Source organism: Battus philenor, unplaced genomic scaffold, assembly GCF_028537555.1.
Source record: "Battus philenor isolate CCGP_79_NKW_IND1 unplaced genomic scaffold, ilBatPhil1.0.hap1 SCAF_5, whole genome shotgun sequence".
In the NCBI taxonomy this organism is placed as follows: Eukaryota; Metazoa; Arthropoda; class Insecta; order Lepidoptera; family Papilionidae; genus Battus; species Battus philenor.
Genome location: NW_027181715.1, coordinates 12,984,123 through 13,010,361, shown reverse-complemented (window position 1 = coordinate 13,010,361; position 26,239 = coordinate 12,984,123). Strand labels below are relative to the sequence as shown.

Below are 26,239 nucleotides of genomic sequence, written 5' to 3'. Positions count from 1 at the left end.
TACTGTTCGTATACTATATTTAATATTTATAAAAAAATTACAGACTTGTAATTATGTTTCCATAGCTTCATTGGACTCTGCGGGCGCAGCTACTGGTACTCGTGCTCCAAAACGGCTCGCTACTGCTCATAAAAATATAACGCCGATTATTATTTAAAAAAAAATCGAAAATTTTATTATACATCATATTATTATCTATATAAAATTAAACTGCTTGCTGTACAGAACGATAAACACGAAAACTGCAAGTTGGACTAATTCGGCAATTTTTTTTGTTCAATCAGATTGCGAAAGACCAAAAACTTGTCAGCATAAAATTGCGATAGCTAGCGATATACGATAATATAAGTGGAACAAAAAGAGATAAACGAGTGGTTACCTTGCTCGTTAGCGGTTAGGTCGACGAGCTCTATGTGACACTGTTTGTTATCTCCGCCCACGGCCACGGCCAGCGGTGCATCGGGACAGGCAGCTGCGCACAGGCACTGTCCGGACCGGTTTGTACGCACGCTCACTTGTGTAGCCCCAGTGCTGCGAATGACCACAAGGTATTATAAAATTTCCACTGGTGGAAGAGACAATGCTTCAGTGGAAACGGAATTACAACTAGATATTTTTTGACAAGCTACGTATACCAGATGGCGCTAGTAGAATACAGATAACATATAAAGTGAATTTCGTACCTCTGTGGTTTATTTTAGGTTTGCTGTTAGTAATATTTTTATTTATTTATTAATCATTATTTAAATACCAAACGGAATAAAGTCCAATAAAGTTCATAATAATAGTATGAAATAAAGATAGACAAGAAAATAATATTTATTAATAATAAATGTTTGCATAACGACTTATTTAACGATAGTGCTCCTAAGTACAGTAATTTAAACTTTTGTAAAAGGAACAGATGTTCAAGTAACAGTTCCTCTAATGGACGTGTAGGAAGGAAAAACTTTGCCACACTTGAGGTATAGGTAGTCCGGCTCGGCTGGCGTATTGTACCATATGCTCAGTTGTCATTTAAATTTATTTATTAGGGGGACCGGAATATTTAATGGAATCAGGCGTTACCTTGCGGAAGTCCATCCTAAGTAAGAAAAGGACCAATATTTAGCCACTTCCGCACATGCAGCAATATTCGCATTGTTTGCTCATTTATCAGCGGGCTGGCGGGCGGTGCACTTTGTTGCACGACTGCCGTTGCATGTGCGGAAGTGGCTAAATATTGGACCTTTTCTTACAGGGGACCGGAATGTAATGTCGCTTTCTTAAGTTAAATTCACACGAAGACATTTTTAACAAGTTTTTACTTCTTGCCATCTAGTACACAAATTTTCAATGCCGGAGCGGTAAAAACCAATCAATTTTTCTGTAAAATATGTCGCCAGAAACGACATTACTTTCCGGTCCCCCTAATATTTGATGCAACTGCGAGAAAATACTAAACTAAATAAAAAGAAATAGTGACAAATATTGAGTCTCAGGACAAATTAATTTCCCCAGCATTCAAAATAGGACATTAAAAACATTTGATTGATATCAAAAACGAGTTTTGTGCATGTCGTATCGGAAACGATCAATCTTACATATCTCTAATATATAATAATATATAATAATCAATAGCTATAGCCATCAGTAGCTATCTATATTGTGTAGCAATGTAATACGATATAGCTTCTTACGGAGAAATATTTACTGTAAATTAAGTAAACAAATATTTATTCTTTATATAGGCTTTGCTATGCAACTTCCTTTGAAAAGCCTTGACATTGTATAAAAATACATATAAATATATATAAACATACATATATCACTATTTTCGTTGCCATACTCCTCTGAAACGGCTTGTCCGATTTATTTTTAAATTTTGTACATATATTTAGTAGGTCTGCCAAGTCGGCCGTAAACTATATTTAAAACCCCTAAATGATAAAAAAAATATGATTTTGCTTTTTCGGCAATGTTTTATATTTTTATTGGATCTGACATAGAAAAACCCATACAAGCCTTAAATTTTCACCCTTCTATTACCACCCTCTATTTTGTAAAAGTAATATTTAATACTTTTTTACTCTTGGTAGTTGGTAATTGATCGCTTATTATGTATATCATATGTTGCTCATTATTGTATTATTGCTTAATATATTAATACTTAAGGTAATATATTCTATTTTCTCCATATACTGTGGCATGACACTACCATCATTGAAATCCATAGTTTACATAACCAGAAATGGTTCGGAAATTTTAGGCTAACATCGAATAGAAATGTTACCCAGTGGAGGTACAATAAAAAAAACTAATAACTTTTGTAGGGGCAACATTACGTCAACGTCAGCGACGCTTCGGAAAGGGGAATTCCACAGAAATAAAATTGGTTCATTTACGTCGGTAAAATAAGTACGAAACTCGAATCAAAATTGGTTACAAGGGAACTTCTTTTTATTCTTCTTATGATGTACACAAATGAGTATGCAATCATAAGCCTCTCCGAAAGATATCTATGGGGGAGGGGGGGGATATGTTTAATCGCCATGCTTGACAGGCGGATTGGCAATCGCAGTGCGGTATTATAGTACGCAAAGAACGCAGCTGTCTTTCCTCTGGAAACTAGTTTTTGAGCAGTGGCAAGCCTGCCTAATTAACGCACAAAGAGTGAATTAAATAAGATTGTATCCCGGGAATCGATTGACACCTACGAACACCTACGATTGCAAGTCTAAAGTCTTAAATTTTCATACCTCGCGACGTCCCAGGTCTTCAGTGTACCATCAGTGCTGACAGTTATCATAAGTCCAGGAACTTGGTCGCTCAAAATAAGCCCTGAAACATTAACATTACTTTCAAATCACTATGATGGTAACAGTGTGATAGTAATATGTGAACTTTTTTCCTGCTAGCTATGATACTTTAAATTTTAGGTTCAAATGCGATCATCGTGGTGAACTCTGGGGGAGGCATGTGCTCTTCTGGGCGTCGATCCTTATTATTATTAATTATATTATCAGTTAATAAAATAAAATTGGAAAGCCAAAATCTGATGTTAAATAAAAAAAATAAAATTGTAAAGTGATTGACGTTTTTAAAAAATCAATCATTAATTTACGAGTACAAATCTTAACTGATTTTTTTTTATTTTCACTATAATGTTACTACAAGTAACCCTGCTGTAAAGCAATTTTGGAAATCACACATTTTTTCGTGTACCCAAAATTACCTTCATATATATAAATCATTCACGAATTATTAAAATAGGAAAATACGTATAGATTTTTTTTATTATTACTAAGGGTATTTGTTTAACTGACTTGATTTCAATATAGATAGTTCCCTTAATACCCAATAACAGTTTGAAGTTGATTTATAGGACACCCTGTATATGTTAAAACTATGATACCAGACATAACCGAAAGAAACCTAAAGAGTTATAACTGGATCGCAGGACTTCTAGATTATTGACAAGATACCAGTATTAAATGACTTAAGATTAGCTTAATAAAAATATGAATCGAGGCTTTTGGCCAAACTGGTAAGAGAGATATGAAAGCATACCCGTGACTTCCTTTTCATGCGCCTCTATCGTCCAAAGAGGTTCGTCTAGCCGGCAGTCAACATACGCCACTTTACCTTGATTATTGCTCATCTGTTAAAATATGCCATTTTTTTTAATTATTGCCGATGCCTATATAGCTTTTTATATTACTGAAATCTGTAAATGCTTCCCAGTTGTTTATATAAACATGATTAGACTTTTTTATGTGGAAGATTGATCTCTATATATAAGTGGAATGGAACGTAAGAGCATGTGTGAAGTAGAACATCAGATTGTGCGAGCGAGAGATGTGTAAGAGGGAGGGATATAGACGACGGTTGAACGACGAAGGAGTGTGCGGAGTTTTGATAACGATTATCATATCTGCATCCCAATTATCATATATATATATATATATATATATATATATATATATATATATATATATATATATATATATATATATAAGGGAGGAAAGCTGGTAATTTTTATAGGCTTTTACAATGAGCAATACAAAAAGCAATGGACCAATAACTTCTGGCAGTACAAAGTCTGCAGGGACGAACAGTAAATAATAATTAACTTTAATAATATTACTTTTAGAAATACTTTTTTGCTTACGTACGCTTTACTTATTATTTCTGAAACCATTGATTTTTGGATAGTACATTTATTGATAGGAAAAGGGCTATACATTCACCCCTTTCAGCTTTAACATCCATAACCACCCTATTACATCTCTAATTTGTTTGTGTCTATAAACCGTCTGTATAAGTGCCTCAGACCTGAGAAGAACATGCGAAAGAAACTCAAGTAGACTACATATATGTTTTTTATATATGTATCAGATAAAAATTTGAGAGAACATTTTATAAAGGTTGATTGAAAATCGAGTAAAAGCTTTATAGCTTTTTGACAAATGAATGCATTTACCCAAACAATTTAAAAAAAAAAACCCCGTGTTTTTTTAAGGTGATGTCAACAGTTTCAGAGATATCTGAATGCTCCACTTAAAGCCTTTATACCTATATGTAATCACCATGTATAACTTTAAGGAAACTTACAGCGAAACAGAATGGGTTGTGGCGGTCCCAGGCAACTCGCTCGATCTCAGGTCCTAGCGTCCAATGTCGGTGCGACTGCGGCGTGCGGCAGTCGAACACACGTGCGTGTCCATCGCACGCGCCCGCTACCAACGTCTGCGCTTCCAGCGGATGGAAGCTTAACGATTGCACCTGGAACAGTTATCATCATTTCAGCTGCAGGACGTCCATTGCTTGACATAGGCCTTCCTCCTAGAGTAACGCTTCAAGATGTGTAAAGCCATCTTTGAGCAGGGTTGCTAATCTTCTCTGTATCATTGTTCCAATTTTTAGGGAGTTCCCAAGCATATACCTCGAAACAGGTAATATTGTAACTACTGTTACTCAGAGGTGCAAATATTTCTTAGCCTTCCCCCTATATTTTTCCAATAAGATCCTCTGGATCTGATTGAAGGTTGTATGTCTACCTTCTGCGGAAATATCTTAGGTTGTTCAGGGCGTTATGATCTGCCTGTTTTAATTTCAAATTTTGAAAATGTGAAAGACTTTACATAAAATATTTTTCAATTTTTGTGTGTCTGACCATAGGCTAAATGAGACTAAGTTTAGAAGTGTTATTAACAAAATTGAATTTTCCTAAATTCTTTACTTTTACACATGTATACAACGAACAAATTTGAAGCACAACTCGAAAAAAATTTATTTGCAGACAAAAAATAATGACGTTCACTTTTCAATAAATCATCAGAGGTTATCATCATCAATGAATCATCTATGAATATTAAGTTTGGGATGCTGAACGTCGTTACGGTTTGCGCGCAAGTGTTGTTTCCACAGGGAGACAAATGTCAAGTTGTCTGTTCTTAAGCATCTCGTGTGCGTATCGTCAATCACACCCTTTCTTACATCTACTACACTAAAAATCACTGGCACATCAAGATTGATCTATTATGTCTAAAGGTGGTGTAAACAAAACGATTTCTTCAATTTTAATGCAATATTTAAAACGTATAAATTTCCTCCAAAACATATGAAATTTTGTAAAAACTTTGGTATGATTACATATGTAATAAAAATATATATACCTTGTCCTCAAAACAGTCAAGCTTTGTGTGAGGAGAGCCTTGATCCAAATCCCAGAGTAAAACTGTGCTATCGGCTGATCCGCTTGCCAGCACATGTCTGAAATTTGAATTCTTAGTTAGGACTTGCTATTTCTTTAAATATTTATGCTATTTAATTAACATCTAAAGTTCTCCTAATAAATTGGTACAACATTTTAATTCTTTTAAAGTAAATACTTAATATTTTTATGTATTAATGATGACATTTTGAGGTCAAATGTTAAGGTTTTTGTTCAATAAACTTCTTAAATTGATTACATCACATGTAATAAATTTAAGCAGAGTATTATAAATTGTATGCTATAGATATCTAGAAAGAATGTTTTTATTATTGGCTTCATTAACATCATCTTTGCGGCCATAGAACGTCCAATGCTAGACTTAAGCCTCTCCTATAGACTTTAAATAAGACCAATAAGACCGGATTTTAACATTGTCACTTGTTCACTTTGTTGCATCTGTATGCCTGACGCTGCGCTTTCCTGTCCGTGGTCTAATTTAGACCTTAAAGACCCAAGCATACCATCTGTTCTGCACATTTAAATTCAAAATCAAAATATTTTTATTCAACTAGGCATTTACATGCGCCTTTGAATCATCGATTATTTTAACATTACAAGTAGTAAGATACCACCAGCTCAAAATCCCATTTATTGAGAAGAGCCGACCAGAGACCAGTTGGGAAGAAACTCAACAGTTGGTCTTTTTTAATAAAATTTAACAATATTTGATACATACATTATAATATCAACCATGTAGGTGAGTCAACGAACCAAGATCATCAAAATTTCAATCAACTAAACACTCTTGGAAGCTATAATTATATTTGTTTAATAATATGCTTTTAATTTTAGATCTAAAACTAAGAATAGGAAAGTCTAAGATATTTTGTAGAACTTTGTTTTATATGCACATAGAGCCATGAATGATTTGTTAACGTTTTGGTATAACATTATGCGACATCCCTAATCAAATTTGTCAATCCGTTAGGCTGTATTGGTAAAAGTACTCACGTGAAATTTCTATTCCAAGAGAGATCGAGTACGGCATCTTTATGGCCGATACGTCTGGTCTTTTTCTTCTTGTTTGGTTTCTTGCCAAGCTTGAAGGCTGGCTCGAGGCAGTTTTCTATATCAAGGTCCCATACTTGTATCACTGGATCCATTCCACCGAGAGCACATAAGTTTCCTGCAAATGTAATGTATTGTAGACTTTACACTCAGTAAAATATATTAAATCGACATATTCCTCATAGAATAAAAAATTATCTAAGAACAGAATTAAATGCAGAGACTAACATTTTTATAACGGGTGGCGCAACGTAATATCATAATGTGAACGTGTCTTAATTTTTACAAATAGCGCCAAATGTCATTGTGACATTTATGATGTGAATATATAGGGAATTAGTTGTAAACAATCGATGGAGTAAATCTATATGTGATCACAGTGAAATTGTATTAGAATGCGACAGATCAATAATTTCTGGCAGTACAAAGTCTGTAATGACACAGATAAAATGATAAATCTGATCCAAATTTCGCAAACACATTTCTTACTATATTATTATTATGTTATGTATTACTTTGAACGGTGTACCATACATTTGGTTACAGCAAATGAACTATATGGTGTATACGTTAAACCTTTAAAGCTTTTGCTTCTATAACCAAATGTTGAATAAACTATATTTAAAAATTTGTTAGCAAAGGAATTGATGGTGCACGAAACATAAAAAATAACCTATTCTCTATGAATATAATAAACAGAAATTCACAGAACTATTTTAAACAATTCTATATTAATAGGGTACAAAACTTGGATTACATTTGGACTTACCAGGTTGGGGATCGGTTGGATCGTAACTCAGCCATTCAATGCAAAGTGGAAACCATGGCAGTATGATGTCGTGGTGTACGTAAAACGAGCCTTCTTCTTTATTGTAAACTAAAAAATGATATCACAAAATGTAAATAAATAAACAATTATATATATGAAGATATTTTTCATATTAATTAAAAAGTAATTATCAGTCGTTGTATTTCGTGAGACAGAGATAACGCTCTACGAAGCCGAAATATTTATCGACGGGTACTGTACTTATGTACTTTCACATTACTACTTCTATGTACCATAAAATACTTATTATTCTATTTCTCTCAACACATTTTGTTGGGATAACCATAGGGATCAGATTACGCAGAAGAAAGATGACGCTTTATGGAGCGTGATATCCAGGGTAGCGTGGCTCAAGAAGGTTGTACAGTTTTATGATGGACAGATCAGATGAGTGCCCTTGTACAATCGAGACTAAATAAGAGTGCTTTAAGTGGAAAAAGGCTGGGAGACTGTGAAATGGATTGAACAAACATCCTCATAATCCCGACTGCTGCATATGACTAAGTAGAACAAGAGAACTTTGACTTGATCACACAGCAGGTTAACATTTAAACACATTGTTGGCTTTTAATTTGATTTTTTTCTGGGATGTTGGGATGAAATCTTCTGGAAGTTCATGCTACTCAGCCCTCTGACATGAGGACTGATTTTTGAGATATACCTACCTAATAAAACTCCCTCGGAGGCCATCTTTATGCTGGTGTTGGAGACCCTGGTAACATTGTGGAGAATTTTTTAGCCTATATCCTCACCTACCACAACCACTTGAAAATATTTATGATTGCTACTTGACCTAAAAGAACATTATAGGGAGGTCTATCCAACAGTAAACATACTATGGCTGAAATTTTATGTTGAAGCCAAAAATTGTATAGTTGCAGATGACCATAAGAAGTGTAATACTTTAACCAAATCAAAGAAGAACAACTTACTGTGTACTTCCAGAATACTGGCATCACTTTCCACATGACCAACAAGCAGTAGATTATCAGTTGGTTTGATTATGTCATCCTCTTCATCACTATCTGGTCCTTCTGTCTGCAAAAATTGTGGCAATACAATAAACGTAGTATTATTATCATCTGTGAAGATAAATATTATTATTTATAAGATCTGTGTTTTAAATCACAGATGTTTTAGTGAACTATGTAATATAATGATATCAAATAGTGTTTGCCTAACAATAATTACGGCATGTAGTTGGCTTACTATAGAGAGTCGACAAGACGCTAGGCAAGGGAGCTGCTGCTCTAATTTCTTTAACACGGATTATGTAGAGTGGCTACACATCAGGGCCATTAAGAGTAGACCAGGGCCTAGTACTGTCACAAGAGACAAGTTTGACATTCCAATTTAAAGACAATTTTATTATATTTCATACTTGCCACTGCAGTTTATAAGTATTAGTGTTAATGATGGCATGATTACCATACTATATAATATGAAAGTACAGCAAAGTAACAATTATGTAAATACAAATTATTACAAATTTTAGTGAAGGGGTTATGGTGATAGGTTTTCATTCACTTTACGTTCTATTTGGCAATAGGCCTTTCTGATGGGTACCTAACAAATGTTTCCAACTTTTTAGGAACTACTGTCCCTTGTACATTAAAAAATTCAATAATAATATAAATAGTTTAGCAAGCGACATAACTTTTTTTTCCTGTCAATTAAGTTATTTCAAAAATGCCCTTTATTTGTCTTTGCCTGCTTTCAAAAAACCTTCTGCACTGTTTAGTGGGTGCACTAGCACTATGGAGAACCTATATGCTACAGGGATAGTAACTAAATATACATATAGACAAAGTATAAAACTTATGACTGCATGCTTTGCTAACATTTATGAAAAAGATTTATTTATAATACATATGAGAATTTATGATGGCATTATTTGTTTAAAAATATATTACTTACCCTGATATGAACATTTTCACCAAGGTCTCCAAGATTTGGTAATGTTGCAACAGTGCCAATGCCAATGGGATTTGCTGCTGCAAAGAGAAAATGAAATATTATTATTTTACGAGTCACTCATATGCGATAATACCAGAGAGGCAACTGAACTTTTGGATTGCTTAAGCGGATGTTCTATGGAATGACCTGGCATTGAGGTGCCCAGGGGTGCAGAACCTCAAAAAGATCTATCATATCTATCTATTATATTACTATTATTATTATCTTACACACACACACACACACACACACATATATATATATATATAGATTTAGAGCAGTAAAAATCACATCATATTGACTGATGATGATGACAACAACTAACATGTACATTTATAAAATATTTTTCTCATGTACCAAAATCATCAGTCTATTCTTATAAACCAGCTTGAGAAGAAAGGAGGCTGAGGTTGCATTTATAACAACCAAATACTATCTACAAACAAATCAAAATCTTACTTGCATCTTCCTCATCATATTGTTCAAAATTAAACTCATCATTAGGGTTTACAGGTTGATCCCTTATTTCACTTGTTTCACCTTCTTCATCGCTTTCATCTTCCCCTTGTTCTGTTAATCTGTGGAAAGTGTGTAATATAACTTTTAATTGAAATTCATAAACTGGTCTATAAATGTATATAACCTATTACAAGCTGCAATTAAAATGAATTTGCTAACTTGACTTACCATTGCACATATAAATATTATATTTTTGGATGTAACAAACAAGATCTTAATATCTAAAATGATCTCTGCGTTGAAAACATTACATCTTATGTTTAGCAATTTACTGAATAATGTGATCATATTGTACAATGTTATGTGTCTCCAGAAACAGTTCATTATCATTACAATACAGGCACTGCCATCATGCATTAATGAGTAAGCATTATTGAATTTACTGTGACAGTTCTAAATTGGTCAATTAATACCTGGCGCCATTGGTTAATTTTTTTTTAAATAATAAGAATACATGTATTAATAATGTAAATTATTTATTTCAAATACCTCAAATCGTCTGCAGTCTGCTTAATGATTTTTTCTAACTCTTTCTCTGTTAGTTCTATCTGAAATTAAAAGAAAACACAACGAGTTTCTTAATATATTTCTAAGAATAATTTAAACAACAATTTTAAATGATTTATAAATAAACTATTACTTACCTTTTCTGGCACAGACTTTGCAACTCCTCTTCGCACAAAATGCATACACGACACTAAACTAACCGTAGGCGTATTTTCTTCCATTTTAAATAACTTTAACAATATGATATAAACACGAGGCGAAATGTGCTCAAATCACATTTGACAAATGACATTGGTTTGTTTACTTCGATAAAGCATTGGTCAATGTCAATTCATCTTGACAATATTCAACATTTAAGAGAAAAATAATATATTTAAGGGTAGTCAGATAAACAAAAATTCACTGTATTTTTTAAATTATAACAGGATTTATAAAATGATACCAAAAATTTTAATTGTAGAACTAAATACATGGTTATGTAAAAATTAATTACATTATATGAATTCCCTTTGGGGGTATTAAAGAATTAAATAAAAAGAGAAAAAAATAAAAGAGATTATTGGTTAAAATTATCAATATGTTGAATTTCTGCTTATTTGAACATGAATACATGTTCATAACACTTGTTGTCTGTGGGTCAAAGTGACCATACGCGTAATATACAGATATTACTTTGACGTTCCGTAAACAGTTGAAGTCGCACTGTGTTATTGTAAAGTGGTCCGTAAAAATGGTTAATTGCTCAGTTTATATGTGCAAAAGAAGATCCACATCATCTAACTTACGAGATCACAGCGTTTCCTATCATTCGTTAGTGTTATCAATAAAAAAATATGTTATCTAGTAAAATATCTTTTTTAAGCTCGTTTCCCATACGTCATAAAACTGACTTGTTACAGACAGTGTAGTGTTGTATCACAGTGAATTCGTAAAAAATACTTAAATACTTAATATTTATGGCCTAATTACATACATATTTATTCTTACTTATTTAAAGCACATTGAATTTTTTTAAAATAGAAAAATATTGTTTTGACGGTTGATTAAAAATTTTGATAGTTTAATTATTGCATGAATATTCACCAAATTATGTCTTTAAAACTTTGTCACAGCATATAAGTGTACAAAGTTGTAGTAAAATTAACTTTTCCCACGTACATCAATACAAAATACCCGTTTGTAACTTGTGCTTAAAATCGGGAATTCATATTCATATTTCAATATTATACATGGATTTATGCTGTGTACCTTTAACAAATTTTCATTTTTTAAGATTCCCAAAAGAACCTGCTTTAATGCAAGAATGGAGAAAATTTTGCAATAGAAGTAATAAATGGAATCCTACTAAAACGAGCGTAATCTGTTCTGATCATTTTACTCCGTCATGTTTTCAAATTTTCTCTAACGTTAGGAGAATACTAGTTGATGGCGCAATCCCAACTCTTCGAACCTGTTATTGTTCGGTAAATCGGTTTATAAAGAATTAATAGAAATAAAAAATGAGGGCGCCTTGTATAATTTCTTGTTTAATTTCAGAAAATAAAGCAAGATCAACCAATTAAAAAAGATTTGTCATTGAAAAGTCAAAATGTGGTACAGAAAGGGACCCTTCGCACAAATGTACGGTTGATTCTTTTTCGAAATTTTGTTACGTGCCGTCATTACAAATTATAGATTATAGGTTAATTATCGTGCAAACATTTTTAGGATGACACAGATTTATCAACACTGAAAATCAATCTGGATAATAAAATTAAAAAAATTAGGAGACTGAACGATAACAACCGATATTTACGTAACAAAGTAAAAACTTTGAACAATATTATAGAAACTATACGTGTGGAAGCCATTTCGGAAAAAGACAGAAATCTATTCTTTTCATCTTCAAAAAATGAAGTACTGGAAAAAAGCTCTTTAAAAAGGTATAACATATTTTTGTTTTTTTATTCTATTTCCTATTTGCATTATCTACAAAAAAGTTTTTTCAACTAGTTTTAAGAATGGTTTTTAAAACAAATGTCATGAGAGGACAAATATTCTCGCATATTCAGTGTTGTATCTTTAAAAAATACCTTTACGCTATACAAAATAACAATCGAATAATGTTTGTAATAATGATAGAATTTTGCAAATTTACTACAAGATACACCACTTTAGTTCTGTTACATTACTTAACAGTTTATTTTTGATTCGTGATATATCGATACAATTTGTAGGGTGGTGTAAAATATAAATCCTTTTCATAAGGTATTCTCGCATTTGTTGTAGCCTTTTTTATTTTTGGGAATATTTATCACTTAGTCAAAAATCAAAATTGTATATTACTAAATTATGATACAATAAATATTGTTCTAAAAAATCGTCTCATAGTTAGTTGATGTTCCTAAAAAATTATTTTATCTGTTCTAAACATTTGAATTGCGATAACATGTTAAATGGTTGTATTATTCTGTATCACTGTTACAAAATTACTTGGTTTAAGATAATCTGTAAGTAGATAATTTAACACATTTTTACCCCTATTTAAATAACCTTATTTATCAATTAAGGTATTTCAAAGTTTTATGGTGGTACTAACCATAAACAAGTTTGTATCATTGACTAATACAGAACTTCTGCGCTTTAAAGAAAAGAAAACTGATAAAAATTAAGTGTTTATTTTAATACACAGCCTAAAAAATATTTTTTAAAGGAAATTAATTAGTCTAGTCTTAATCTTATTTTTCTAAACGAGGTTTTTTTCCTACAGTGTACATATTAGTTACGTTCTGACAGATGAAATAAAATCGTCGATTTACGAAGTGACTCTCAACAGATAGTGCACAAGTTTTTATAAATGCGTGTCGTAGCGTGGAACTGTTTATAATTAAGCATTGATTTTAATTGTATCTATATTAATAAACGAGTATTATTTTAGTTTATTTATCAAATAAATTTGGTTGTTTTTGTCTAATCTAGTGTGTCATAATTATAAAAATGTCAATATTAATGACATTGCCGCTGCCTTTACAATTATTTTAATAAAATGACTCTCGCGTACGTTTTTAATTGCGCTAAAGCGTTACAATTGTGCCGATCAGATCAAGGAAGATGAGCGTTAAGGAAGACGAAGATATTCCTCCGAGTGATGTCGGTTTGGCGGAATGCAGAACTTGTCTTCAAGCGCTCGATACCAACACAGTTTTGGTTGATTTATTTCAATGCTGGGTGCCGCCTTGGGACGGAATGGAGTCAACAATTGCTGAAGATTTGGCGAAACTAGCTAATGTTCAGGTATTTCACTTAGTCATTCATGACTTTTGAAACAGTTGCAAGTCTTAATCTTTTGCCTATTTTTTGATAAAAATAACTTTTCAAGTAAGCAATTTAAAATAAAGTGGATCGATAATAATGCAATGATAGTTAATATACAAAAAAAATATTATTTGTGTACAACTAATGCAAACTAAATTTAACTATTAATACGTTTTTAAGGTGTACAATTGTATTTAAACACACAATAATACAAGTATCTAACAAGAATACCACTTTTCACATAAAATATTGATATGTAATCTATATCTTTTTGTATAGGTTCAGAATTTTTTGCTAAAATACTTTCTTAGAAGTATGCCCTTGGCAAAACAATTGTTACTATGGAAGTTGTTAAATGGCCTTCTGTCAATCTCCCCTCAATATTACATCTAAGGCACTTTGGTAAATTGTAATTAAAGGGTGATTTTATGAATGCTGTCACTAATCTCGCACTCACTGGTATATTGTGAAACTGGATGACCTCTGGTTCTAGAGTTGTACAGTCTACCCTGGACAAGCTAGTGTTAATTAATGGTATAGCTAAAATTATTGGACAACTTTATATTACAGATTACTCAAACGGACCGATATTCTAAGGTTATTTGTGAACCATGCTGCCTTAAACTACAGAGTGCATGTGACTTTGCATGTAGTGTTAGAAAAAATGACCGGCTTCTTCGACAAAGATACCCACCCCTGCCTGAAGAAATGGACTATTGCAATAAGACAGTTTGGCCTAAACCAATTCAGTTGGAAAAAAATCTTGATGGGACTGTTTATGAAAATTCTATGGACATTGAAATCAAACAGGAAGTGGTGTCTGAAGATGAATATGCAAATAATACAGGAATAGATGATTTTAGAGAAGAACTAGCTACTCTAGAGATTAAAATAGAGCCTGAGGAGTTGATGCAGCCAGTACCGGGACAGCATGAGGATAACGAGCAGGATTTATCTTCCAAAGACAATCAGTCTTACCCTATTTTGAATGGTTAGTATATTAAACATGTATTTGGAAATTTTACATGTCCTACAGTTTTATGTAGTTATGTATTTGTTTTTTTTTTAAGTTTTCATAAATAAAATATTAATAAAACAAGACATAATGAAAGTTGTAGGAAGTTGTTAGATGCAGGCAGTGTAAGATGATCACAGTGTTGATGACTGACCTGAATGAATGAATGTGATATTAAAGTATTTTAAATTGAACATTCTCTATGGTAACACAATTTTTTTTGACATATTTCTCAAATGAAGCACTAGAGTCACCATAGTAAGTTTTCTATAACAATTTCAATTAACCATGTGCGTTTGGGGCATAAAATTTGAATAGCATTCTATATATAAAGTTATTATTGTTTTCTACTTGTGAAGTTTGTTACCCTAGGTCTCATACTACGAAAATCTACAACCTAGATATTTTATGATACTTAAAAATAATAATTGAGAAAAAAATATAAGGGTCTATTAAATAAAACTAATTGACTCGGCAAACTTTATTACTCTTAATAGTCAATGATCATCATTATTGTTATATTATGTCAGCCAATAGATGAACATTCAAATTACACTTTAAAGCAAAATGAGTGCAGTTCATAATGCAGAAACAAGCCTACACAGACAAAGCATTCCTCTCCCAAAGATAACCGTGATGACCAGTCTTGCTCCATCCGCATCTTGGACTTCCCATGACTTTGACTATGTTGTTGGTTAATGGATAATAATAATAGTCAACTAATAAGCATATTTTGGATTTTTAAATTATTAAGTTTAATGTTTACATGGCCTAGTCTAGTGTTTTTTTAATTGATAAATATGAATACATTAATATTTATTTCCATAATCTGGATGAAGATAAACCTAAAATCATAAAAATTGGACCACTAGTTCTTGAGTTATAAATGGTGTAATTAACATAACCTAATTTGAAACTTCTTTTCTAAAACTTCTTAAGAGTACAATTATGACTGATTTTTTCAGGCCACGCTTTTCAAGACACCAAGGAGGAAAATCAGGAGTTAACTAATGGCATTGACAGCAAAGAGGAAGTGAGTGTCATCACATATATTTGGTCTTATCATAAGCAAACATCTGTCAATTATGAAATTTTTTATACATAAATTATAAACCAGTCGCTTTAAATCTGCTTTAAATCGTGAAAATAACGAAGAAGTAGATTTAAAAAAAACTATTAAAAATATTTGTTTCACTTTAAAATAATATTTACCTATTTCATTTTTTATTGTGTTCATGTGTGAGTTTTTTTTAAAAAATATTGTTATTAAATATCAAAGGAATTTTAATACAATTTTTTCAGATACCACTCATAAAAGAAGAACCAGTAAGTGAAGAAGATGACGCTGAAACAATTTCCTCTGACCTTTCTTTGGAGTGTATGTTATGTTGTAAAGAATTTAACAGTGTTACAGGCTTGAAGGTAAGCAATCAAACTAAAATGGTTAAAACTTTCTTACTTCATTTTATTTGTGTTAAAATGGCAATAAAATATTAAACTATAATAATAATGATAGTTTTGATCTATAAATTCTGTCTGTTGTCTATATCCACAAATATGTGATTATATAATATTATAAATCATAACAAAAACTATGAAAGAAAAAAGTGCTGTATATAGGCGTCTTAAGAAAAAAATGTCTCGTATTTTTAAAATTATTGCTATTGAAACAATATTTTTAGCCTGTAATGTTTTCCTATTACTATGACGAAGTATATGTTTAATATTATTTTTTTACCTTTAATATTACTGTGAGTGACCTTTCTTTAAAAACAGTTCAAATTGATATTGCATTGAAACTAGATTCAATACTATAATTACGTCCAACTGTAAAAACATTAAAGTGTAATCAAAAGATAAACAATTTTTTTTTTTTTTTTTCGGGTTAGTCACTACATGTCATGTTACCTGATTTCGGTTTGACGTTTATTTACGGGACGTGCTGTATATTTGGTATTTTAAATGGATACTTTAAATAATTAAAAATTACGGCTTAAACCTTGGATCCACTTGACAGAATTGATTAAAGAAAGCAATATTGTAACTGTAGTTTTACAATATATTTGTATATAATGTTTTGTACATTTAAAATAATGGTAATAAATTCTAAAAAATCGGGGATCTCCGTAGTGTATTTACAAGGCACTGTAAAATTGGAAATAACATTTTTTAATTCATTTGTAATAAATGAAATTATATTTATTAATAAAATACCGTGCAAAACATCGGACTACCATTTTTAAAATTCAAAATGCATATTAAAAATAAATTGATGGAAAAGGTTTATTATACATTTAACAAATATTTAAATGACAAGAATCGGTGATGATATTGTTGTCTTCTTTTAGACTATATCTGACAGAAAGTGTATGTGCATAAATTACTATTATTAATTTTTTTTTCTCCACTTTGTGAAATACAGTAGAGTCAAAAATAAAACAGATTAAAAAAGTTTATCATCAAGAGTCCTGTTTGAAATTCTAATGGTGAATAAACAAATTTTATTAATCTAATATTCTTTTTAGGCGCATGTAATAGCACAACATTCCTATAAATCGGTGAAAAGAAAGACTGCTAATAATTCGCCAGAAAAGACGCAAAGAAACCTAGAATTTGTCTGTGGTACATGTCGACGAAGTGAGTAGACAATGTATAAATTAGATTATGTATTTTTAAATAATTTCTTCAGTAAAAAAGAATTTGTACATTTACTTAAATAAATTAAAAAAAATTGCAGGGTTTACAACCTCAACAGACTTGATGGTGCATGAAACCTGCCATAACAAGAGTGTGTGCTATGCATGTTCTGCTAAGTTTGATTCATTTGAACAACTCACAAGGCACAGTAGAAGATGTAAGGCCATCATCAACAAGGAACTACTCAAGCCCAAGACCTTAGAGGATGTTAAAAGGTGAATAATGTGATTGGGGGTGACTAAATTCATCAAAGCTAGTATTACTAACGATTCTTATTCTGGTGTGAATATTATTTATCTAGTGATGACTTATGGACTCTTGATGTAGTCACTAAAGATCGACCTTAACCCTTTGGCCTATAACCACGAGTCTGACTTGTGGTGAAAAATTTATGCCATAAATGAAAGCCACGAGTCAGGCTCGTGGTGAGGAATTGTGCATAAGATGCCGCATATTATTTTTGTCAACTGATTAATTGATTATGATTGCACCCTAGACATCTAAAAATTACTATTTATACCTGAACTTTGTTTATTATTCCACAATTCTTTTCATTGGGCTGAAAACATGTCCTATGTACACTTTTGTGAGGAATATTTATGTCATGGTTTATTTTTCTTTAGTGTTATTTATTTACTATATTTACTGTCATAAATGTATCTATACTGTCCAAGTTGGCAAATTTATTTGTACAAGTTTATAAATAAATGTATACATTTAATTAATTTGAATGTTTCAGGCCTATATTTCAAGAGACAACGAATCATTCAGATATAAAACCAACAAAGGAAATGTTAAGATGTTCACTGTGCAACGAAGAGTTCACTGACAGGTATTACTTGACTATACATGAAGAGATTTATCATTCCAGTGGTGAACAAACAATGACCAATGAGGAACCAATCAGTGATATTAAAATGGACACTGACAATCTTAAAAGTGTGTTTGGTAGTGACAATTAGTTTATTTTAGTATATTATCATTGCAGATTGATTTGAATGGGATGCTGGAGGGGTTTGTTAATATTATCCAAAATTTTCAAGTTGTACGGGCAATACAAACTGCATGGCATATTAGTTTTAAGTTTACAATAAATTTTATTACAATGTATTCCAATTAAAATAGACCATTTCACATATATGGTTTTGAAATTCTTAATTATTTTAACACTACAAAAGGACAGCCTTTTTATATATAAAGTACCCGCTATGTTTGTTGATAATATCAGATCTCGGAAATAAAATTATGTATGGTTTCTTTTAGTTAAAAAATCTATACAATAACTAATTAAATTTGTTATAGCATAGAAAGGTAAATTTGTTAGAATTTTGCCCCTCAATGTTTTTAACTCATTATGTAATTTAGTTTTAATTTTGTCATTTTCATTTGTAAATTGTCATTTTAACATTCAAGTGTAAATATTTTATGGTTGGTTTTGAATATATGCAATGTGATTTAATGAATAATGAATCTGTTTTAATATACTGCTGTATTTTACAAAGAAAAATTTTATTTATGCTCTAACAGCTATGTAAATTAAATATTCCAAATATTAGTGCATGATAAATCAATTTAAAATTATTTCAAAGATTCTGTGGGTAGTATCTGTGTGGTAACTGAAAGTAACGTTTTTTGGTATGGCGATTTAAAATTGAGAAAAACCAATTTTCACTGCTACAATTTGCAATAAGAATGTTTAAGTAAAATAATCCACAATAAGTTCTCAAAATATCCCCCACAAACACTTTTCTTTTTAATTATGTGTTTTCAGCACAACACCAATATTCAAGAATAGGATTGATAAATATCGAGCAGATTAAAAAATTACTCATTAGATATCTGTACACAGGCATTTTCCTTTCCTTTCACAAGTTCGTTTTGGAACCTGCTGGATAATAAATGAGTAAAACTGTTCAAAACCGTAGGTACTGAACTTTCAAATAATTAAATATAAAAAATACAATATAAATGACGAAGGAATATTTATTAAAAAAGTGAACCTTTTTAATAAATTTTATTTCAATTCAACGGACAATACATGTAATTTTAAAAACGAGGTGATTATTATTGTGTCGTATACCTGTCGATATTGAATGTGGTCACCATATCAGTGTTGCCAGTCTTATAAAAAAATAATACGAAATAAAGTTATTACATCTGAGCTACGCCCATATTATATGATAAAATTAGTCTTATAAATCAACATAATATATTATATACAATAAACTTTAGAAATTTCCAAAAAAAAAAACATCACATATGTACAACATTTTGAAGTCAACAAATTGCAAAAATTTTGACTAAGATAAAATAGGATCAAAATTGAGGTGCCACATTTTAGTTTATTATTAAAAATACTGAAGAGGAATGTCTTTTAGAATAATAAAATTGTAGTTGGTAAAAATTATTATTTGAAAAACTTTAAATGTGCTGCGGTGTTTGTCTAAAGAAGGATAAACGGGATTATTCTTAAACTGATAGTTAGAAATGCTCTCACAAACAGTCAAGTGCTAAATAATACAAAGAATAAGTTTTGAAAACATAAATACATAGTTTTTTAGTTCCTATTCAACTCATTCAAAATACGCAAGATGTACAGGAACAAGTTGAGGATGTCCATGTAAAGGTTTATTGTGGCAAGAATGTACTCCTCTGGCGACAATGTGGTCATCATCTGTTGGGTGTCGAAAATAAGGAAGAAGCTGAAGAATATGGCTCCAGTGAAGGAAAGTGCAACCTCAAGGGCTGAGCTCTGGATGAATATTTGCAGCAAGCCTCCAATGATGAGCACACTAAGTCCTGCCACGAGGCTATAAAATAGAGAAGTACACAGATTAGCAAATCTCATTTACAAAAGTTTTTCCGCCATTTGTAACGACTGAGTTTTAACATATTTTATACATGATTAGACACATACTCCAGTAAAAACAACACAGTCCCACTTCCTTAAGAAACTGATCAGAATAAACCCAATTTATCTCAATTTTTTTTCAATTCTTCGCAACATTATTAAGTTTTAAAATGTACTTAAACCTGTTTATAGTGCGATTTCTTTAGTGCGGTAAATATTAATAAAAATGAGTAGATAGGATCTTATATATCTGGTTACTGAGAGATATACAAGCGTCTAGTAAAACAACAGTAATCAAAAACTTTTCACCAACTATATGAAAATCGAAAAAAAGTCAACTTTAAATAAGTGTGAGGAGGTAGTATTTCCAAGTAACAAAAGAAATTTTTAACTAGTTTATAACAAGAAAATTCTGGAAAGGAGATATAATGGTTAAATGTATTAACTATTCCTAGATATTTCAAAAGGTTTTTAGTTATTTTCTATGTGAGACTTTCTATGCAGTTAATACTTTGTTGTGACTAAGGGACTAATATATAGCTACTTCCGCTATGCAGCAGTAGTCGTGCAATGAAGTGCACCGCCCGCCAGCCCGTTGATAAATGCGCGTGCGGCAAACAATGTGACACACAACTACCACCGTTAATTGACTCTACACGTGTTTCACCCCTCCAGGGGGCATCCTCAGGAGATGTTACACGGACTAGTGTCAAAACAGCGAGTGACTGATGATAGTTGTGTTGCATAGCGGAAGTAGCTATATATTAGTCCCTTTCTTAATTAGGATGGACTTTCGCAAGGTAACGCCTGAATCTATTAGATACTTTGTAGTGAAGTTTTTTTCTTTTTTTCAGATGGTAGATGCTCATTACAAAGCACAGGTCTTCTCTAAACATTGCCTCGATGACAGGTCTTGCACTGCTCGCATCCAGCGTCTTGTCGTTAACAGCATCCAGCGACTTCCGACCATAACAATGTTGTCAGTCCACCCTATGTGGGGCCTAACTATGCCGAAAATCTTTCTGTCCGAATGGCGGTCGGCTATACTGGCGATGTGCCAGGCCTATTGCCACTTCAGACGAGCAATTCCTCGAGCAACATTAGTGACTCGGGTTTTGTACGGATGTCTTTTTGATTCTATGTCGCACCCAAACTCTGAGCATAGCTTTCTGGTTGATATTGTGCCTTTTTTTAAGGCCAACTGTAAGCCACCAGGCTCCTTTGTACGATCCATATCTACCGCACAAAAACAGCTTTGAGTGTACAAACTAAAGTAAATACCACTTCAGTTTTAAATAAAACTTTATCCACAATAAAATTACTCACCCATATCCAACAAATGAGAAATCACGTTTGGTATTCAGAGTGTAGAGAGTAAGTGAGAAGACAACAGTGAAAGTAAGAGCGAGTGCTTGCAGTACTACGAATGTGTCGTAGAACGAGACGACTACACCAATCGTATAAGCTTGTATTGCCGTCTGCAAAATATAAACACAAAACCAGATGTAATAAAATCGAATATTCATACCAACATAATGAAATTGTTGACTTGTTAAAAGTAAAGTATGGAAAACACTTTTGTATCCAAAAAATTCCAGCTTGCGAATAGGCAAGAGAGATAGATATACTGCTTGTGCGAGTGAGATGACTTCCTATCATACCTACTTAAGAGCAGGTAGATTCCTGAATAGTTGCTTTAATTAATTTATCTATAAGTGACCCACAGAAGCTGATAATATAACTTATTAAATTCATGTTTGTTGAGTCATCATTATCATGTCAGCCGATAAACCCACTGTAAGACATAGGTCTATGCTACTTTCTGCTTGACCTTGACTTTGTTGTTAGTTGGAGAAGAAGAGTGGGGATCCAAGTCTCCTTTTTCGGCCCCAACGGCTGTCGGCTATAAGAGAAATTTGCCCACTGGCACTCCAGATGAGCATTTCTTGGAGCAACATTGGTCATTTTGATTTTTCTGTGCATCTCCTTGTCTATAATTTGATCCCGCAGCTAAGCTTTGTAGTCCTTAGTCTTCTCCATTGCTCTCTCTTGTTTTGGAATGCATTGTATAAATTTTTGCAATTACCTGCCTATTATATTACCATTTAATTAAATAGCTTTACTGGGAAAAACCTCTTTACTATACCACACAAGTTTGTTTTTCCTCTTAACTTTAGTCAGACCATCAAATAATACTTACAAATGCAGCAAGAAGGTAAAAGTTTGCAGGGGAATCCCGTCGTTTAGCAATTAATGCAAACAGTGTAACCATACTCAGGATAAAGGCAATAAATACCATCCAGTCACTGGAAATAAAATAATTTGTGAATGTTTAAAAGGTATATGTATATCATCATCTGTTGGACATAAACCTTTCTCAAAGATATAGACAGTCACTATCGTCATCATGCTATACCATTGACTCTCAATGGAAGTTATAGATCTCCAATCCAAAGATCACCATAATGACTGGTCTTGCACTGCTGGAAGGCAGTGACTTTTCTTGACCTAGACCAAGTCATTGTCCCACATATTTTCCATTCCATTATATTTATTGTAAAAGTCTATGTATTATACATGTTTGTATGAAAACTATGTGTCAAATATTATAGCTGTTATTTAAGTTTGAAAACATAAATCTGCCACCAATTACCCTGTATATAATTACTAAATATGGCAATAATAATATGTTTCAAGAAATCTATGTTTCATTAATAAAAAAATAATGTAAAGCTGTTTTGTATTTTAATCAATTTATATCATTGCCTGTTTCTTGTTTAAACCTTATCATGTTTATCTGTGATAACACATGAGTTATTATTATTTGCCAGGCATAAATAATTGTGGGTTTTTAAATTTAAACACATTGCATAGCATTCCCCCAACTCCAATATCTATACAGTTAAAATGTCTTTGGACGAAAGGATCACACCTTACTCCGAAAACCAAGTAGATATGAATTAGTCAATACAATATGTCAGACAACGCTTCTGACATACATTTTTTTTTAACTTAATAGCTCACGGATTTTGGACCTATGCCCCAAGTCTGATGAAGCTGTAAAAACTAGAATGGCTAACAGTATCCACTAACAATTGAATATAGCTATGACATATTCATGATTTTATAGATCATTGAACCTATTTATGAAACATTTTTTTTTCATTCTTTCCTTTCCTTATAAAAGAAGATGTATAATTTATGCAGGTAATTGGTTATAGATATAAAAGCTTAGATGTATAACTCATTTGTGTCAATTAATGTGTGGTACACACTATGTAAAAATTAATTGATTAGTAAATAATGTAGAAAAAAATGTTTTAAAATATTCAGATAAATACATATAAAAACAAATTATTGCTGTCTGTCACTGCAGACTTTGTACTGCCAGAAGTTGCTAGCCAGTCACATTCCATAAAAAATATATAATAAAGCCATGTAACATAATTTAGATTGATCAACCCAGTTTCATTCCAACAGAAAAATTTTATATTTCAGGGTGATGACTTCACGCAGGGTGACTGAAAGTAGGTTTTGTTGATAAACTAACTATGCATACACCCCCTTTAAAGCTTTTATAACAATAATGAATCAACCTGTATATATTGTATAACAGTTTACAAAATGAACAGAACATACTTCTGATGTATGAAAGCTTGGACTGGCTTTACAAGCAAGAAGACGGCTGCAATAGCTACAGTTGCCAGCAATTGTATGGTGAGAAGACCATATACTTTACGCACAAACCCCAAGCGTATATGTTTGTCTGCATTGAGTACATTGTTCCTGTATGCAAAATCATCCTGGAACAAATGTAATTATTAGAAAACACATAAGTATACATTAAGTGAGCAAATAGTAAAATATTTTATTAAAGATATAAAGATCATGGTTGTGTATTTTAGCCCTTGCTAACATTTCTTTCACAGTTGATTATTTTTTTAAAGTTTTCTAGAGCTGTACAGGGTGGTATTGCATGTTAACACATAACTACCTCAGTCCAGCATAAAGATGACCATGCTTTAGCCCTTTTATTTTCTACATTGCTGAAAATTATAAGCATCTTCAGGTTTTCTGATGTTCTCTATGCAATGAAGTGGTAGTATTTGAGGAGTCTATACAAGCAAACTCAATAGTTGAGTCCTTATTTTGAGCCTTTTGAAGATAAAGGAAAAAGTGGGGCCCACTGCTTATATGATTCTTAATATTTGGTGCCCATATCACATCCAGAATTATTTCATCCTTTGTCTTGTATGAGACTTAAGTGTATTTTGTCATTCCAATGTAAGACATTTATATTAATATATAACTTATAATTATCACCGGTGATTATAATAGGTTAAGCAGTGTCTGATAAATTCAAAATGAAATAATAATATTAACCTGTTGATAACTAAACCTTTCATACAGCTTTTCAAGCCAACAAAAAAATGTATTGACAGACTTCAATAATGTTCATTTTCAAAAATTCTTTTGTCCAATTTCTTAAAAACTAGGGCAGATCATTCAACAAAATGTTCCAAAAATTCAATTATTATAATGAATAACTATCAAAAAAGAAAAATTTGCAGATAGCTGTCTAATACAGTATACATTTTTAATATTATTTATTACAATAGGAATGAACAATATATAGGTATTTTATTCATATGCACAATTCATGTAAAACCAAGTTATAATATAGTGTAACTTAAAAACATTTATTTTATATTCATGAATCCGAAAAGGACTACGATTATTTTCCTTTAGTATTGACACAATTAGAATTGATAATAGAGAGGAAATCATAGTCTCTCATTGTTGAAAGAAATCAATCATAGATGTTCTTCCTCATAAAAGGTGATGATTTTATGGTAGATTGCGCAGGAAAAATGTTTATTCTAATAACCCTGTTAAACTAAAAAAGATGGCCGTATGACTTCGATAAGGTTCTACTACAAAAAAAGTAAACAGCTTTTAAAATTTCGCAAACTTCATAATTATTAATCAAATATATAAATGGTTAATTATAATGGATGGATATTTGAAACACATTAGTGTTTCGATACTACGGTGTAAACAGTGTCGTATTATTGTCAATACCTAAGTCTGCTGATAAATTGCAACATCTGTAATTGTATATCATTTTTACCTCTATAGATTCTTTTCCACCGAGTTCACAATCTTCCTGGGCGTACATTAAAGGTATAGCAGCCATGACTTGATATTTTTTATTTTAATACTGAGGGGAAAGATGTTCAATACTTTGTTTTTCGCGTCGATTCTCGTTACGTGACAGATACGCCAGCCTTGAAAACAAGATGACGTTTCTGGCAAACAGACGTTGATGAATGTTGCCATTTTAGTTATAAGTATTTTATTAAGATACCATGTGATCTGTAACAAAAATTAACAACGAAACATTTTAAAGAAAAAAATCCAGTAAATTTGGTCCATCACGTACATTTGTACTAAATAAAGGATTGTATTTATTTGTTATCTTAAAATCGGCATTGTATAATATAATTAGAGCGAAAAATAAAGTGTAGAGAACGTATTTTCTATTTTTGAATAGTTTTGTATTAACATTTGTACGAGTTAACACTTAATATACTGTACCAGGGTTTATATATGCCAATAATGGATAATCCCATAATAGCAAGAGGCTGAGTCGTGGTTCGGCATTCTCAAGCAAATGCAAAGTGACCAACTAAGTTAAGATTCTTTCTCGAACCCAGTCATTCTATAAAGCGCCCATCTGAGCTGCTTAAAGCGTGGTGCCTTTAAAATATTCTGGTGGTATATGTAACTTAACAGTCAGGATTC

At 31.8% G+C, this 26,239-nt stretch overlaps 3 protein-coding genes across 5 annotated transcripts; 1 reads left to right on the top strand and 2 right to left on the bottom strand.

Annotated features, from left to right (window-relative positions):
* Positions 1-10,873, bottom strand: nclb (no child left behind). The gene is made up of 13 exons (XM_068772652.1): positions 10,715-10,873; positions 10,560-10,618; positions 10,011-10,129; positions 9,513-9,589; positions 8,528-8,633; positions 7,536-7,643; positions 6,710-6,884; positions 5,658-5,754; positions 4,594-4,764; positions 3,550-3,640; positions 2,739-2,820; positions 380-531; positions 1-122 (listed from the first exon to the last, which is right to left on the bottom strand). The coding sequence occupies exons 1-13, from the start codon at positions 10,796-10,798 to the stop codon at positions 52-54; spliced, it is 1,392 nt and encodes a 463-aa protein (XP_068628753.1). The 5' UTR covers positions 10,799-10,873; the 3' UTR covers positions 1-51.
* Positions 10,874-11,273: 400 nt separating this feature from the next.
* LOC137929450 (zinc finger and BTB domain-containing protein 41-like) lies at positions 11,274-19,200 on the top strand. Of its 3 annotated transcripts, XM_068772405.1 has the most exons (11): positions 11,274-11,387; positions 11,851-12,040; positions 12,114-12,197; positions 12,285-12,499; positions 13,658-13,850; positions 14,442-14,862; positions 15,852-15,919; positions 16,189-16,308; positions 17,412-17,523; positions 17,624-17,798; positions 18,323-19,200. In XM_068772405.1, the coding sequence occupies exons 1-11, from the start codon at positions 11,308-11,310 to the stop codon at positions 18,543-18,545; spliced, it is 1,881 nt and encodes a 626-aa protein (XP_068628506.1). In that variant the 5' UTR covers positions 11,274-11,307; the 3' UTR covers positions 18,546-19,200. The 3 variants fall into 3 exon arrangements, with proteins under 3 accessions (XP_068628506.1, XP_068628509.1, XP_068628507.1); XM_068772408.1 differs by lacking the exons at positions 11,274-11,387; positions 11,851-12,040; positions 12,114-12,197; positions 12,285-12,499 and adding an exon at positions 13,013-13,066 and having other exon boundaries at positions 18,323-19,135; XM_068772406.1 differs by lacking the exons at positions 11,274-11,387; positions 11,851-12,040; positions 12,114-12,197; positions 12,285-12,499 and adding an exon at positions 13,206-13,311 and having other exon boundaries at positions 18,323-19,135.
* A 382-nt stretch (positions 19,201-19,582) lies between these two features.
* Positions 19,583-25,746, bottom strand: LOC137929500 (protein lifeguard 4-like). The gene is made up of 5 exons (XM_068772478.1): positions 25,566-25,746; positions 24,074-24,237; positions 22,635-22,740; positions 21,761-21,912; positions 19,583-20,393 (listed from the first exon to the last, which is right to left on the bottom strand). The coding sequence occupies exons 1-5, from the start codon at positions 25,629-25,631 to the stop codon at positions 20,141-20,143; spliced, it is 741 nt and encodes a 246-aa protein (XP_068628579.1). The 5' UTR covers positions 25,632-25,746; the 3' UTR covers positions 19,583-20,140.
* Positions 25,747-26,239: the final 493 nt, after the last annotated feature.

Bases quoted from the DNA above. Each gene is read 5' to 3' on its own strand.
- nclb (XM_068772652.1), bottom strand. From the start codon at position 10,798: ATGGAAGAAAATACGCCTACGGTTAGTTTAGTGTCGTGTATGCATTTT. The intron at 10,619-10,714 runs GTAAGTAATAGT...TTTTAATTTCAG, and splicing joins CAAAGTCTGTGCCAGAAAAG to ATAGAACTAACAGAGAAAGA. The intron at 6,885-7,535 runs GTAAGTCCAAAT...TTACATTTGCAG, and splicing joins TCCAACCGATCCCCAACCTG to GAAACTTATGTGCTCTCGGT.
- LOC137929450 (XM_068772405.1), top strand. From the start codon at position 11,308: ATGGTTAATTGCTCAGTTTATATGTGCAAAAGAAGATCCACATCATCT. The intron at 13,851-14,441 runs GTATTTCACTTA...TTTATATTACAG, and splicing joins CGAAACTAGCTAATGTTCAG to ATTACTCAAACGGACCGATA. The intron at 16,309-17,411 runs GTAAGCAATCAA...TATTCTTTTTAG, and splicing joins ACAGTGTTACAGGCTTGAAG to GCGCATGTAATAGCACAACA.
- LOC137929500 (XM_068772478.1), bottom strand. From the start codon at position 25,631: ATGGCTGCTATACCTTTAATGTACGCCCAGGAAGATTGTGAACTCGGT. The intron at 24,238-25,565 runs GTAAAAATGATA...CATTTGTTCCAG, and splicing joins GTGGAAAAGAATCTATAGAG to GATGATTTTGCATACAGGAA. The intron at 22,741-24,073 runs GTATGTTCTGTT...TTTTATTTCCAG, and splicing joins CAAGCTTTCATACATCAGAA to TGACTGGATGGTATTTATTG.